The sequence below is a fragment of the Adelges cooleyi genome, unplaced genomic scaffold, assembly GCF_023614345.1.
Source record: "Adelges cooleyi isolate 19-005CV unplaced genomic scaffold, UGA_ACOO_1.1 ACOO_flye_CR_arks_rails_tigmint_CR_PRNA_1, whole genome shotgun sequence".
Taxonomy (NCBI): Eukaryota; Metazoa; Arthropoda; class Insecta; order Hemiptera; family Adelgidae; genus Adelges; species Adelges cooleyi.
In genome coordinates this window covers 2371997-2388279 of record NW_026095751.1, presented here as the reverse complement: position 1 = coordinate 2388279, position 16283 = coordinate 2371997, and the positions used below count along the sequence as shown (strand labels likewise).

The following is a 16283-nucleotide window of genomic DNA, read 5'->3' as shown; positions in this document are numbered from 1 at the left end:
ATACTATTTTAGCTTGGAAGTCGACAATTGTTTTATCTTATTAAATAATACGTTTTTTGTTTGGTAATTAATCCAGTGATAACTCTTTGGTTTCTATAACTACTGGTAATTTAAAAAAATAATATGTAGATTTAGCTAATCAGTCGATTTCATAAGATGTACTATCTAGTCCGGAGATACTGCTCTAGCTAAGAATTGTGATTAAATAAAATATTACAATGACCGAAAAACAGAGAAGAAAACAAATAAAGTAATACAAAAAATAAAGTACACCATTATGTGTGCCTAGTAAATACTCTTCAACTAACAAACACGAATATTTATGAAATTTTGTCACTCACAAAGTTAGTCTTTCTGTTATTTCGTTATTTTGACTTCAGTGCCAAAATATAAAGAACTATACTATATGAATTTAAAGACTGCTGTTATTCTCTGCGCAGTGTATTTCTTTACATTTGTATGGGTAAGATACTTATTTCTTTAAATAATATTTCCTAAAATAAATATAGTTATATACTTCTTATATAAGGTGAGTTATATAACATAGTTCTATCACTTATGCGTTAAAACCTTATGGTCAAATGCTATTAAAAGGTAACGTATATGTTATAAACTTTTTAATTTAACAAAAATTTAATTGGCTAAAAATGTTAAATGGTCGATAATCAGTATTAAGTAATTAATTATCAGTTTTAAAATATTTGAGAATTTTATAATATTATAAAATATAAACATTTTTTTCAAAAGGAAAACTATAAAATGGTATAATATTCCCAGAAAATGAGCGTACAACTTTAAATGGATCGCCTGATACTAAGTGTTAAATTATAATTAATTATACAATATTTTAGAGCACTGGGCTAAATAGGAGTCAAATAGAAGAATGTATTAAATTATACGGTGATCGCAATAAGCCAGACAGTAATTTAGTTATCAGACATCTTATCCAGTACGAATTTGGAATTGAAAATCCTAGAACTGTCTTTAATATCTCCTCAAGTAAGATGTTGTCATTATTATTTTTTTTTTAATGGGTCTTTAAGACCAGCCCTTCAAGTATACGTTCCATCAACTACCTCTGCCCTCCGCTGCTCATTCTGTCTGAGATTATTTTTTTGTAATGTTGGGGCGTTGAAAAAGGCCCTGGAGTTTTTGATAATGTCGTTTCCTCCATGCCCCGGTTTGATCATCCTTACATGGTCCAAAATTCTTTCTCAGAATTTTTCTTTCGAAAACCTCCAATTCTATTTCTTCTGTTTTCCTGAGAGGCCAAGTTTCTGAACCGTATAACACCACTGGGCGTATCAACGTTGTATACATCGAATTTATTAACAAATGATCTATTTGATTCATAAATCTTCCATCGCGTGACCTCCAAGTTCCTTTATGGATGTTTTTATGGGTGAACATCGTACTTTGTATTAAAAAACCTTTCCCAGTTGATAGGTCAATAAGTCTAAGGCCATTATCATTTGTCATTTTATGTAGACTTTGTGAACCGATTGTTGGTTTGAACACTCTCTTTTTCAATTTTCGCATTTAGGTCTCCTAGTATTATGTGTATACTATTATTAGGTAGTGACTTGACTATATTAAGTAACTAGGTACTTTATCAGTCTAAATAATTACACATGTTAAGTGCACATAATTTAATTGAATGTAATATATACAATATACATCTTAAAATTGCCAAGCTTTGTTGAAAAATATTATGTTTGTTACTAAAAACTAATTATGTACTATTTAATTTATATAGATGAGCCTTATTATATATATTTTATGAACTTATATTTGGTGCTAGCGTATAAAGGAACAATTGACAACTTCGAGGTATTTGATCTAAAAAAACTAGTTTAACAGTAAAACATATCAACTATTAAAAAATATTAAAATATTGTTAAAACATTATTGCGAAATATTCGTGTATGTACTTAGGTTGCAACCCTGATGCCTTTTGAAGTAGAGTTGTTCCTCGAAGTATTCATGAGACACGCCCGACGTTTAGGACAACATGGATACCTTAATCGTAACCAACTATTACATGTATTTGCAGACTTAAATATTAAACCAATGTCAGAGGCCGAACAATATATTCCTCGGTCTAGTAGAGGTGGTATTAAATTTAGATCGAAGCTAAGGTTTACTTCAAGTTAACAATCTTTGTTTATTTAATTTTAGGCGGTGGTCTTGCTCACGCAGCGGAATTCTTGTTAATCATGTTAGAAGTTCTACCGGAAGTAAGTTAATCTTTGTGCAACGAAAAATAGTATCTCTAGAGATATGAAATGGAAACTGTAATAAATAACGAACGAAAAACCATATTATAACAAATAATAGTATAACCCAGATAAAACTTTTAAAAACTAGGATTTTCTAAAAAAAAAAACACAAAACAACTTTTTGAAAATTTAAAAAATTGATGTTATAGATTTTTTTGGATAAAAAAAATGGATACTAAATTGTTGTTTATTAAGCGAAAAATAAAGAATCATTACAAAAGAGTAGTTAATAAATCGCTGAAAATTATACATTTGCATTAAATGTAAAATGCGTTGACATTTTTGTTCAGCTATCTAATATGTATCCTTTTTCTTTCATACATTATAGGGCGTTGGTCTAAACAAAGCACAAATAGAAGAGTTCGTTAGATTGTATAGACATCATCAAGTTGAATCCGGTTCTATCGATCCTTTGGAGATTAAAAGAATTATCATAGAGTTAAAAATGGTTACTGCGCCGTATCATGACATACTACTATTTAGATATAACCGTAAGAATAAAATATAAATACATTCACGTTAGATACATTGTGATTTCTTGTATAATATATAACTTGCATAGGACCCGCTGCTATACAGTTGATGGAGTTAATGATCATCACGGCAGAACGTTCTAAGACAGCTCCAAGAAATGTAGTATAATTTATTTTTTATCAATTTAAATTTGTTTTTTGCTGTCATGCGTTATTTCCCAATTATTTAATTCATTTTTTTACGCTGTACATAATTTTACTTAGATCATTTGCAAAGAAAAGGTGTTAAGTACACCAGAGGTCAGATCAATGATATCTAAATTCAAAAAACTTGACAGGGACGGTGACGGTTTACTCTCCGGCAACGAAGCGGAAAATTTCGTTAATGAATTTAACACTTCAAATCCGGAAGTTCCAATGACATTTAATTTCTATGGTAAGTTCACCACTTATACATTAACTAGCTAACCTGCAAGTTTACTGACCTAAAATATCTCCTAAAATATTGTCATTTTGTTTTTTAGAAACAAGAATAAACGTTGCCGAATACTTGTTGTTCAAAGTCGAGCAAAAAGAGGTTTGATAATCATAAAAATAATATTTGAAATACTGAAATGTTTATTTATTTATTTTTTTTTTTTGTTAATAGCCCGAAGGCTGGTGTCCACCCTCAGATTGCTCAATTTATTAATTATAATATTTAAAATACAACGCTTTTATGTCTAATATTATACAAAATTAAAATAATTTATTTTTCTTGTCGAGAGATATTTAATAATAAGTAATATAATGGATTTTTAATGATTCAACGGTTCAGTCAATAAATGTAATTGTTTTTAATTAAATAAATAACATATTATAACATATCAATTTGGTTTTATTTTATTCTCATTTTCTATAAATAACCGGAATGTTCAAAAACGATATTTCGAATTAACTGTAATTAAGTTATAAAAATGTGCAGAGTCAGACGAGTAATCTAATTTGGGTAAACAATATAATTTGTTGAAGACGTTTTGCGATTTATAAACTTAATACCTATGGAATCTCTTTTCCAACGCCAAAAATACGAGCCCCATGTTCGGCTTATAATTATCTTTGTCCCATTGTAGTAAAGAGTATAAAGTGAAATTTAAGAAATATGTAAATTAAAATAATTCATTAAGACAACCGTCAAATTTAGTAGAAATTGGCTATGCAAATTAGGATGAACTTAGTCGGACTGCTGTTAAACCGAATTAAACATATGTATAATAAAATTGATCTAAATTAAATTAAATTAATTAATAATTTTAATAAACCTTCAAAGATAGTACAGCTGCCAGATTTCGGTGGTTTTATAAGAGAGTGTGCAGAAAGTATTCTACATTATTGTAATTGTTATTTATACTTAAAAATATTTTTTTTAAATTAATATTATTTTACTTCCAAATTGTCCTGAATTTTCATTTGCCATTAGGTATAGTATGTTAGACACATTTTTAGCTCTTGAATCGTAAAATTGCGAAAAAATCTTCCAATCCAGCCCCCCCCCCCCCTCACCACGCGGCCCCTGCCAGAACACCACTTCATGCGTACCAACCTACACATACCAACCCAAAATCAAAACAACAAAAGCCAGTACAGTGGGGTCGGGGCATAGTGGGGACGTTTATTGTAATTAATTAGTTTATTTTAAAAATAAATGATGTCAGGCTGGGAGGGAAGCAAAGCGAAAGCGTCGCCCTCTCAGTCTGGGCGATACCGTGATAAAAAAAAAAATTATTTAAGTTTTAATCAAACGTTTGATTTTTGACCAAAAAAGATTGTCACATACACGTTCTGCTGGTCATTTATCCGGCGAGTCCATAAGACCAAATACAGAGGAGTGAGGCTCAGGGGTGTGAGAATTCCAATAGAAACTACATCCAAAAATTAACACTATCACTACGTTCACAAAAATGGTTGGCTTTTAAAGGAATTTAGTAAAGTCACCATAAAAAAACCATCTTAATATACAGAGAAATATTTGTTGGCACGAATTCTCTCATGTTGGCCACTACTAGATTATACTAACTGGATTGTACTAAGTTAGTACTACTAACTAATAATATTGTATTGAGTGGTGTGTTTTAAATAGAAAATCTAACCTTATTGTAAGTGAATCCGCCAAAATTGTATCTGCACTACAGGTTGACCGCTTCTTTTCCACATCTTCGATATGTATGTAAACACTGGACCTAAATAATGTTAAAGATAAATTTAACGTTAAAAAAAACAGTAGAGTGGGGTCGGGGCAAAGTGGGGATGGAGCAAAGTTGGATCGGGGCACAGTGGGTGCGGGGATGTCACAGGTTTACGGGAATTTTCAAATCTGAAAGTGAATTTAAATTAAAATTAAAAAGTCAAATTTCGACTGTAAAGGAGTAAACTTTTTTAACATTTACCTACCCCATCCAAAGCACCAACTAGATGAAAATTGTGATTTATAGAGTTGCTACTCGAAGGAATTGGTCCAGTTTTAAAAAAGTTACAGTGTATACAGATAAAAAAAAAACACACATCAGAGTAAAACCAAACCTTTGCCACTGTGCATCGAAGCTAAATATAAAATACTAATGATAAGACATAAAAGGGGTTTGCATGTATATGTATATGAATTAGTATAGTGACTTTTAATTCAACTTCCCAAAATAGTAACATAATTATATTTAATTATTTTATTGTTGTAACTTGTAGTATTTAATAAGATTGCAGTAGTGAATACAAACACATAAAACTACTAACTATAAGTAACTTTTGACTGTGTCTAGTTATAATATATATGTATTTTGTTTATTACTGGATATCTTTGATTCTAATTCACATTTCTTCAAAACGCGTTCACACTTTTAGATTCCACTAACAGCATAATTAGCATAACAACCTAACCTCCACTTTTTTCATTATTTCTACTTCTAGTGATGACTAAAGAAAAAAAAATTATGAGTCATTTTTATGAAACCACTTTAATTTTAGTTTATAAGTCTGACAACATAATTCATTGGAGGTAGCTTCAGCTTTAATTTTTAAATTTAAAAAGTGGACATGCAATCTCTTTTATGATAATTATTGGATAGGGACTTGAAAAAAAAACGATTATTGATTATTGAACTGTATAGATTCCTAATGTTTTAATGCTGTTAATTTTTCATAAACTGATAATATTTTTATAAACAAAAGACAATTAACTGTAGATAAAAAAAATGTCTTATAAATTATAAAATAAGTTGACATTTGTATGAAACATGAAAATATGAGTCATAGCTAATGTACACACAATAAGTTCTTCTTCTACATCGTCTCAGCGTGGATAAGTAATTTTATTAGATTTTTGTAATACTACAATTAGTTTTATATTATAAGTGAAAAATTATATTATTTTGTGGGAGGGTGTAAAAATTTAAGTATCAAAAAAACTTGCATTTAAAGACTATTTGAACAATGCAACTTAATGTATTTTAACTTTATTGGATATTTATGATTTTTTTTTAGAAATTTACTATAATACACAGGTTTTTCTATTCGCATAGAGATCATAGCGATAACGTATCCTAAATTTTTGTTTATCATAGTATATTTTTAACAACAACAATTCGCATAAACAGCACCGTCGTGACCTAAATTTTTATTTTTTTGGCTATCAAAACGAATTTGCGACCGCATATTTTTGTGCTTAAATACACATTTGGAAACAATAATATGTTTTCAACGAGCTTTTTTTTTTTGATGAAAATCACATTTTTCGTAGTGTTACAAATTAATAAAAGAAGTTGCTCTCTTAAATTATGTTCGGTATTAATCTAACAAAATCTAGGCACAGTGTATTTTTATTTTCTGTGTCCTATATTTCCCTGTCTGCAATATTATAATTTGTGTTAAACAAAGGTCTAAAAAGAAACATACTACATTTATTTAATTTCTACATTTTTCGTATTTTCTTGTTTGAACATTTGAATTTTATTGCATGGCAATAAAATACCATATTGTATTTTGTTTATTACTGGATATCTTTGATTCCAATTTACATTTCTTTAAAAATGCGTTCACACATTTAGATTCCACTAAGAGCATAATTCGCATAACAACCTAACCTCCACTGTTTTTCATTATTTCTATTTCTAGTGATGACTAATTAAAAACAAAAAAAAATTATAAGTTATTTTTATGAAACCACTTTAATTTTAGTTTATAAGTCTGACAACATAATTCAATGGAGGGAGCTTCAGCTTCAATTTTTAAATTTAATAAGTGGACATGCAATCTCTTTTATGATAATTATCGGATAGGAACTTGAAAAAAATAAACGATCAATGATTAATGAATTTTATAGATTCCTAATGTTGTAATGCTGTTAATGTGTCATTAACTGATAATGTTTTTGTACACAAAATTCAGTTTACTGTTGGTAAAAAAATCATTTTTGGTAAAAAAACAAAAAATTCGCATGAACAGCACCGTCGTGACCTAAATTTTTATTTTTTTTGGCTATCAAAACGAACATGCGACCTTATATGTTGTGCCTAAATACACATTTGGAAACGAAAATATGTTTCCAGCAATTATTTTTTTTTGTTGTTGAAAAAATACATTTTTCGCAATATTACAAATTAATACTATTAAGTTACATTCTTGGAAATCGTAAATTGTTTACAAATAAATACTAAAACGCGGAGTCACTTTCTGAAGTGTCTACCGAACCGAATAATTGTTTGTAGGTTTTATAGTTTAATATCGTTTCTATGAAATGGCTATTATTTGTGTGTATAAGTAATGAACGAAACCCTATAAGCAGGTACTAGCCAGACACCAGGCGTGGATCGAAGGAGACGCCTCACCAACCCCATCCCTAAAAAAACCAGTACAGTGGGGTCGGTGCATAGTGGGGACGGAGCATAGTTGGGTCGGGGCATATTGGGGATGGGGAGGTCACAGGTTTACAGGAATTTTTAAATCTGAAAGTGATAAAATCACTTTCGAATAAACGCTTTGATGCAAATCGGTAGTTAGTATTTTCAAGCCAGTACAGTCCAAACCAAGCACAGTATAAACCAGCAAAGTTAGAAAGTTTTAAATGAAGGTTTTGTATTTACAAATGAGCATCAAAGCGTAAAATAAAGTATTTTCATTTATGACTTAATTATTATTAAAATTTATCTTAATCTGTACATAGTAATAAAATAATGAAATATTTTACACAAAATTAGAGCTACAAGTTGATAAACTAAAAAATTAAAATTAGCACGAAGCAGATTATCTAATATTAGACAATTTAAACAATCAAGCGTGAATCTCTTTAAATGAATAACAGTATAACAATATGCAATACATTAGTTTTCCTTTAAAAAAATTGTGTAATAAAAAATACATTTTGAGGCGGTATACTGCATAAAAACCAACACTTAATCTGAATCCAAAAAACAACAGTCCTCTTCATAATTTGCATGTAGTTGGACCTTATATACTCATAGTTGACCTTCGGTAAGGTTATATAACGCAGTCTATAAAATAACGAGATAACGACAGTGGTTTTGTCGTATCAGAATCATTAAGTGTCTTAATAAGTACACGGATAGGTACACGATTTGGTCGCCTGTGATATCATGTAATAAACACAATATTATGATACCGATCATTGGGCCCTAACCTAATCTAACACGGATAGACGTTACCAACTGATAGTTTTTAGTGTCTGTTCGTTTCTCACATCTGGTACACCGGGTTTTTAGTTAAAAAAAAAATAAATAAATAAATAAATTTGTGTAAACTTTAAGTAAAAAGTGGTACTTGAGCACAAAACCTAATAGTATCATTCTGCATAGATATAAATAAAATTGTTATAATGATTTGATCAATTATTCTTAAAGATTTTAGGTGTTTTTGTTAAAATATACGAAATCTGCGAAAACACAGTTTCCCGGCAATTAAAAAAAAACTGTAGTGCCGAATTTTTTTCCCGTTTAATATGTTATGGGTACATATGAGTTCCAACTACTGGCAAATTTTCAACCCAAAAGTTTTAAAATTACCGCTAAAAACCCGGAAAAACAAAATAAATTGTACCCCCCCCCCCCTAGGGGGGTGGGAAATGGGTATAGTTTAAGTTTGACACAACTGACGTGTGCCGGCATACCAAATAATTATTTCTTATACATTTCAACTTGATCTGACTCTTTTTCTCGAAATTATAGCCAGTAAAAGTTGTAACTTAAAAACTCGTACGGTTTTTTTTTTGTTTTTTCAACTTTCGTCTGTGAAGAATTAAACTTTTTCAAATTTTAACCCCCCACCAAAGTACCAACTAGATGAAATTTGCGATTTATAGAGTTGCTACTCGAAGGAGTTGGTCCAGTATTAAAAAAGTTTCTGTGTATACAGATAAAAAAAAAACACACATCAGAGTAAAACCAATACCTTCTCGCTTTGCATCGAAGCTAAAATATTTGAAAAACCGCAATATATTTATATTGTAACCGACTAATAAATAATTGTATCAAAGAAATATGCTCATACCTTAAAGTGCTCGGCCTTCTAAATGTCTGTATGCGATTGATGAAAGTCACATTTTAATCGAGTTTACAGAATAATGATAATTGTAATAAAAATTAATAAAAGAACACAAATCGTTTTCGCCAAAATTTTCGGGGCGAACAAAATAAAACAGTTTTACCGTATTCGAATGGATAAATTAAAATAAGTACTCAATAAGTATCTTAGCGACCGACGATTAGAAATTCGTTAGAAATATGCGTTTTACACGGAAATGTACAGAGATAATTTTTTTCATGAAATACATTTCATGGAAAAAATAGTTACAGTGAGATTGGAAATTTTAAAATGTTTGTTTCATCGACGCGCGGGAATTGATTTAAAAAAAAATTTTAAAAATAATCGTACGTGTTTAAGTAAGGGAAGAAATATGTTTTTTCAGTTTGATGTCGAATTTTACAATTTAAAATACTATTCTTACAAATTAACTGACATACATTTAGAATTTGAAGCATTTGTTTTTTTCCCTTTAGAATGGTATAGTTCATTTTTTTTTACGTGCTTATTCTGTTATTAATTTGATGTAATTTCTTTTTAATAAAATACATTAATTGCGTTTATCATTAGTCATTCAAAATATTCATAGTTTTAATAATAAGTGTTTCTGTTTAATACGTTATGGATACACATGAATTCTAACTACTGGCGAATTTTCAACTCAAAAGTCCTAAAATTACGGCTAAAAAATCCAAAAAATAAAAAAACTTGCACCTCTCCGGGGAGGGGGGGATAGAAAATGGGTATGATTAAAATTTGAGACTACTTACTTGTGGGGGCATACCTAATAAATATTCCTTATAAATTTTAACTCGATCCAACTCTTTTTCTCGAAATTATAGTCAGTAAAAGTTCAGACTTTAAAACTCTAATGGTTTTTTCAAATTTTAATTATGAAGAAGTAAATTTTTCCAATTTTTACCCCCTTAAAGTACCAACTAGATGAAATTTGTGATTTATGGAGTTGCTACTCGAAGAAATTGGTTCAGTATTAAAAACGTTACAGTGTATACAGTCAAAAAAAACTTTTTTTATAAAGTTTAATAGTAAAAACCTATTTGAGTACAGCTTAAATAAAAAAAAACTCAAAAATGTCTTTATAAATACTAAATTTGTAAAAGAATTCCAAAACGTACCTACTTAAATATATTATAACTGTTATTGTTTATAACTTTGTTTGTTATAATGTATAATAATGTTAATAAGTTATCAGGTATGTCTGATAGTGATAATCCCTCACAGATCTACGCATCCAAGTTTAAAACAATTGACTAGGTATTATAAAATCATTACCGTTTCAACTTTCAGTACCTCTTTCGTGGTATACCTATTATTATATATTAAATATAATAAAAAATCACAAAATATAATAATAATACAAACTATAATAGTTTTGGCATATTAATTATACATACTAGTATGTATATAATCAAATGCTATTAGTAATATATTATCATCTATGATCAATGTGAATGTTAAAATGTACAAAATAATATTATACAAGTTAATAAAGTCTCAACTTACCGATGCGACATGATTATCTCTTTGTCCGATATTTTTTTGCTAGAACGAATTACACATTTATTTACCATTAAAAAAAAAAATTAGAATACGATTTTTTAATGAAAATGTGTTAAACATTTCTTTGTCAGGTATGTTTGTGTTTCATATTACTATTTTCCGTGATATTATTTCTTCCATGGAAGGCCCAACAAATATCTCCATCTCTTTTTAACCATATCGACCCTCGGCTCTCTCTCTCTCTGGTAACGGTCCATTTCTTTATGGGTCCATGTGCGGACCTTATCAATTGTTGATAAGAAAAATTTGAACCATGTACCACGCTTTTGAGCGGTTTGTGATTTCGGAGAAAAATAGGTACAACAAAATAGGTATAATATTGTTCTTTACTGATAGGAAAAACAATGTAAACATTGAAAACCGAATACAGTTCAGATTTCTTACGTGCTTGTTTATTCAGTATACATTTCGGGCATTTTGTTTTTGTACTTCTAATAATCGTTTGTGTTAGTTCATTGACTTCATTCGTATTGTTTGTACTCGCTTATTCAATGCGTTTTTTCGTTCGGTCATATTACTGTATATTACTGTAATATACCCGGAGGATATATTTTGATTTTCGATTTTCAATAATCCAATAATGGAAGTGGTCAACGAAAGTAAGACCAATGTTGTTTGATTTACAAAAATAAATGTACACTACTCATTCAACCGCCTATTGAACTGTTTAGATTTTCATGAAATGCTGCCGGAAATCGAGCGGGCCATCGACGAAGCCGTGTTCATCGCTATCGACGGAGAGTTCACCGGACTGCACAACGGCACTATGGTCAGTGTGTTCGATACAGCTGCTCAGTACTATCAGAAACTCAGGGGAAACTGCATGGACTTTTTAATGGTGCAATTCGGTCTTTGCGCGGTCAAGTATGACACGGAAAACAAAAAGTAACCATTGCATACAATATACAAAGAGACGGTAAATTATTTAAATCGCTTTCATTTACCGTTTGCCCCGTTTTCAATTTTAGATTCACTTACAAAGCGTACAACTTTTATACGTTTCCTAAGCCGATGAGCCGTTACGCGCCAGACTGCAGGTTTCTTTGTCAGTCTTCCAGTATGGAGTTCTTGAGCAACCACAATTTCGACTTTAATAAACTTTTCAAAAACGGTTCGTCACATTTTATATTTTTCAATTTTTTCCTCGCATACCGTCTCGCTTAACGACACTTTTTAGGTATTCCATTTCTCACGATCCCCGACGAGAAAATATTACGTGACGAGTTACTCAATCGTTACAAACAAAATTGTTCACAAGGTCAAACACCGTCCAAGTCGGTCGATATTATACCGATACCAGAAAATCACAAGGCGGAAATAGAAACTGCATGGTAAGTACCATTTAAATGGGTCATAAACTACAATTGTTTGTTATCAATTTTTATACTTCACAGCGAAAGAGTGAAAGAACTTTTGGACGGCAACACAAATTCAGAAGTGGTTGTTGCCGAAAAAACCAATTCCTTTATAAGAAAACTTATTTATCAAGTGAGTTTTGTTGTACTCATTGCGTGTTGTTATATTTAAGACAATTTGTGTTTTTGTAATATGAAAGGAAGTTTATCAAAGATTTTCCGACAACAAAGTAAGTTTACAAACGAAATCGATAGAAGACATGGGAAGCGTAATGGTAGCTTACAAAGGCCGTTCAAAAGAGTTAATGGCCAAAGAAAGGATGGAGCGTGAATTGGCCGAACTGGAAAAAGCAGTCGGTTTTTCGGCAGTATTAAAAAAAATTAAAAATTCCGTAAGTTTACCATCGTTGTAAAATTAGTTCATCGAAATGTTTAACTTTGTTATTATTTTTTCTAAGAATAAACCGATAATCGGTCACAACATGACGCTGGACGTTTGCCATATGGTACATCAGTTTTGTTTTCCGTTACCGGACGACTTTACGGAATTTCAAGAAGTCGTCAAAGTCATATCTCCTTGGTATATTATATATATATATATATATATATTTAAAGTTTTGATTTGGTGAACTACCGAATGTCTATTAATCAATTTATTATTTTTGTTTTAGCTATTTGGATACTAAATATATCAGCGGAACAGAGCCGCTTCGAGAGTATTTCAGCTCGACGGTGTTAAACGATTTAAACAAAGTGTTAAGCGAACACAACTATACCGTTTTAGGTAAAAATACAACTGTGATAATAATTATGATGTTAATTAGTTACACTGATTATGTTACATTACAAAACTCTTCATTTTGTGTTTTTTTTCTTTTTCAGAACCAGAAACACCATCGACCAGTTACAGTGAAGACGTAGACAAGTCTCACGAAGCCGGCTACGATGCATATTTGACGAGCTCTGTGTTTGTCAATCTCTGCAATTTATTAGGTAATTAAATGGTGTGTGACGTTAACAATATTTACAGTTCAACGTTTTTTTTAGCTTTGATGCGAATATCTTCTAAATCGCTGAACTGATTTCTTTGTGTAATGAGTCTATAAATCAGAAATCCTACCTGAAAGGTGCTTTAGACTAAACATTAATTATAAAGTGCATCCCCTTTCTCATTCAAATAATAGAAAAAGATCCAAAAAATTACCAACTTTTTTAAAATAATAAAATTAGTTCCAAATTTGTATGGAATATCCTTTCGATAAAGTACTAACAACAAACCAAAAAAATATCATAAACCCTTTCATTATTATGTTAGGTCTTAGGTCTTACGTAAAAGAAACGATGGCAACAAATTTATTTAGACAGGCGATCGACCCTAATGTTATTTACCTTAACACTAATATTAATTTTTAACCACATAACTGTTGTCACTATAATAGTTTTATCGATACTTCCTTATTTGCCATCTCTCAGATTTGCATCAAAACATTTACTTACAAGTGATTTTTATTTATTTAAGTTGTAATAATTCCTCAGGCAATTGGCCAAGTTTGTGGAAGTCTTATTATTAAAGAAAAAAAAAGTAATTTAAATACATTTTCGTTAATTTTTTTTCCAGGCAAGGTGAAAAAGTTTGACGGTCAAGTACTACCCGATTCTTCCTGTCTCAAGTCTTACATGAACAAGTTAGTTATTTTATGTATTTTTTGTTATTATCTTTCATCTATTTCAAGCTCTAAACTACTTTATGAAAAAATAAAAATAAGTTACATTAGCAATATATTTATATATGATAAAAAAAGTGAGCTCAATTACAGGGTGGTTAGGTCAAAATGTATGTTTTATTGTACAATTTTATTTAAAATATTTTTCAACAAATCTACCTATTGGATTTCAATGATTAAATTGAGTTAGTAAAAAAAAAAAAAGTATCTTTTCTTATAAAATCATTCGGTATATACTTATATTAGTTTGGGTCGGTCAGGTTTAGATGTTTTTAAATAAGTTACATTTGGATTCGGTTCGAACTCAAAAATCATGGTTTGTCTCATCTCAACAAATAATCTAAATACTAATTTAATATATTTTTGTTCCATAGGCTATTCATGATAAGATACAACGAAGATCCTTGTCTGAACTTGAGCGGAAAGGAACGTGAGTTACACATTTGATTGAAACGTTAGTTTTGTTTCTTTTTGAAATGTTAAATAACACAATATTATTTGTTTTTATCGTAGCTCAATTGCAAAGATCGCACGTCTATCACATCACGTTTCCGCAAGAATGGAAAACTATCGACATTACCAACGTGTTTAGTCCTTTCAGTGAGTTTTCAGCAAAAAAAAAAAAAAAAACCATCCCAGCTGTACTGTTAAATAACGGTTTGGATGTTTATTTTCTTACAGCTAACGTGTTTATCAAGTACATAAACGACACATCGGCTTGGGTGGCGTTGCGTGATCCGACTCAAGCGAAACCGATGAATAAAATCCTACCGAAGTTACAAGCTCTCCACAAGGACATTGTGCTGGTGCCGTGGACGTCGTTGAACAATGTCAAACATTTGGCGGCCACAGCGTCCAAGAGAAAAATTGACCAATGCTCGTCGTCGCCGCCCAAAGACGACGTGGATGCGACAACAAACAGCCACTCGACCGACCAATCGCCGGAAAAAATCCAGCGTGTCTCGAAAGGGTAACGATATTCGTCGAGTCGTTTCGGTGCGATATTTTATTGTTTTTCGTTTTTTTTCACAGACGAAGAGTATCGAAAGGAGGAAGTATAAGTCCGATAATGGAAGCCGACGAGTCTGTCGAAGAAATTGGTAAGTTTTTCCGTAAGCCAATAATTTGGCAAACAACGCTATAACATATTATGTGTTTAACATTGTATATTTTTTTTTTCAAATTGACGACTCGATTAGAAACCGACGTATCTGCGGTGTCCAACGTTAGCTCGGCCACCTCTTACAGCAGTGCGGGGACAGCGACGCCGAGTTATGCACAAACGTTGAAAATGAACAAGTCTTCCGACACGGCCGAAATCAAAACTATTTTCCCGGTCGCTTCGTGGGATTAATATCTCGATATTATAATACTATAATAATATTTTACTAACGTTGATCTGTAAATACAAATATAATACGTTTATAAATGTGTTGAATTTATTTTACTGAATAAATTGCCCTTAAATGTGTTCAAAAAAAATACAAGCTTTATTTTCAAATCGTAGTAATTCCTAGTTAAGTGAAACTGTTCTGTTTTTTTTTTTTTTGGAAAAAGTATCTTATCGGGTGAAATGTACTTACTCGTAATTGCCACTACCATACAGTGTAAACGGTTTTTTAATTAACTAGGAAATACGGTGACGGGAAAACGCAAAAGACTATGTATACCCTTATTGTTAGTTTAACTTTTAAAATGTCCATTAAATAATTATTTTTTTATTTTTTTCTGTTCTTCTCTTAACATTATGTTTCGTGAGGTAAAAAATTGTTCCCCTTTATTTAATTAAATATTTAATAGCATTTTTTATACAAACAACATCTGCACTAAATTAATGTACTTTTCATACTCTTTTTTTATACTGATGGTTTTTTTTCAACAGTATAAAAAAAATAAGAATAAACTAGTATTTTTTTTTTTTATGTATAACAAAAAAACTACTATTGAAATAATAATTCAGACCTTAGAAAGTAAAATGTATGAAAACATTGATAAAGTAACCGTTGAATAGTACCCTAAAATATTTGTTTTAAGGGTTGAAAATACTTTTAAACTTATTTCTCATTTAATGCGAAGAAATCTGATGTACTAACATAACATAGAATTCCTGCAGTAGATCAAAATAAAAATTATGTTAAAAAATAAAAACAAATTTTATATTTTTTGGCATTATGATTGATTAAATAAATAAATAATTATTTAAATAAAAATTGTAATAAATTAAAAATATCAATTTAATTTTAAATAGAATTGTATTTTCATCTGAACGCACCTTTAATAATTTCAAATAAAGTTTCATTTTGGCAA

At 30.2% G+C, this 16283-nt stretch overlaps 2 protein-coding genes across 2 annotated transcripts; both read left to right on the top strand.

Annotated features, from left to right (window-relative positions):
* Positions 1-1947: 1947 nt before the first annotated feature.
* Positions 1948-3335, top strand: LOC126835661 (uncharacterized). Its single transcript, XM_050568394.1, has 6 exons — positions 1948-2110; positions 2179-2237; positions 2608-2770; positions 2842-2912; positions 3017-3188; positions 3277-3335. Exons 1-6 carry the CDS (start codon positions 1948-1950, stop codon positions 3333-3335), a joined length of 687 nt encoding a protein of 228 aa, XP_050424351.1.
* A 7855-nt stretch (positions 3336-11190) lies between these two features.
* LOC126832943 (poly(A)-specific ribonuclease PARN-like) lies at positions 11191-15405 on the top strand. The gene is made up of 15 exons (XM_050564005.1): positions 11191-11496; positions 11569-11782; positions 11866-12008; positions 12075-12228; positions 12292-12385; positions 12453-12644; positions 12711-12832; positions 12924-13036; positions 13135-13245; positions 13871-13937; positions 14351-14406; positions 14490-14576; positions 14658-14946; positions 15009-15076; positions 15176-15405. The coding sequence occupies exons 1-15, from the start codon at positions 11478-11480 to the stop codon at positions 15328-15330; spliced, it is 1884 nt and encodes a 627-aa protein (XP_050419962.1). The 5' UTR covers positions 11191-11477; the 3' UTR covers positions 15331-15405.
* The last annotated feature ends 878 nt before the right edge of the window (positions 15406-16283 follow it).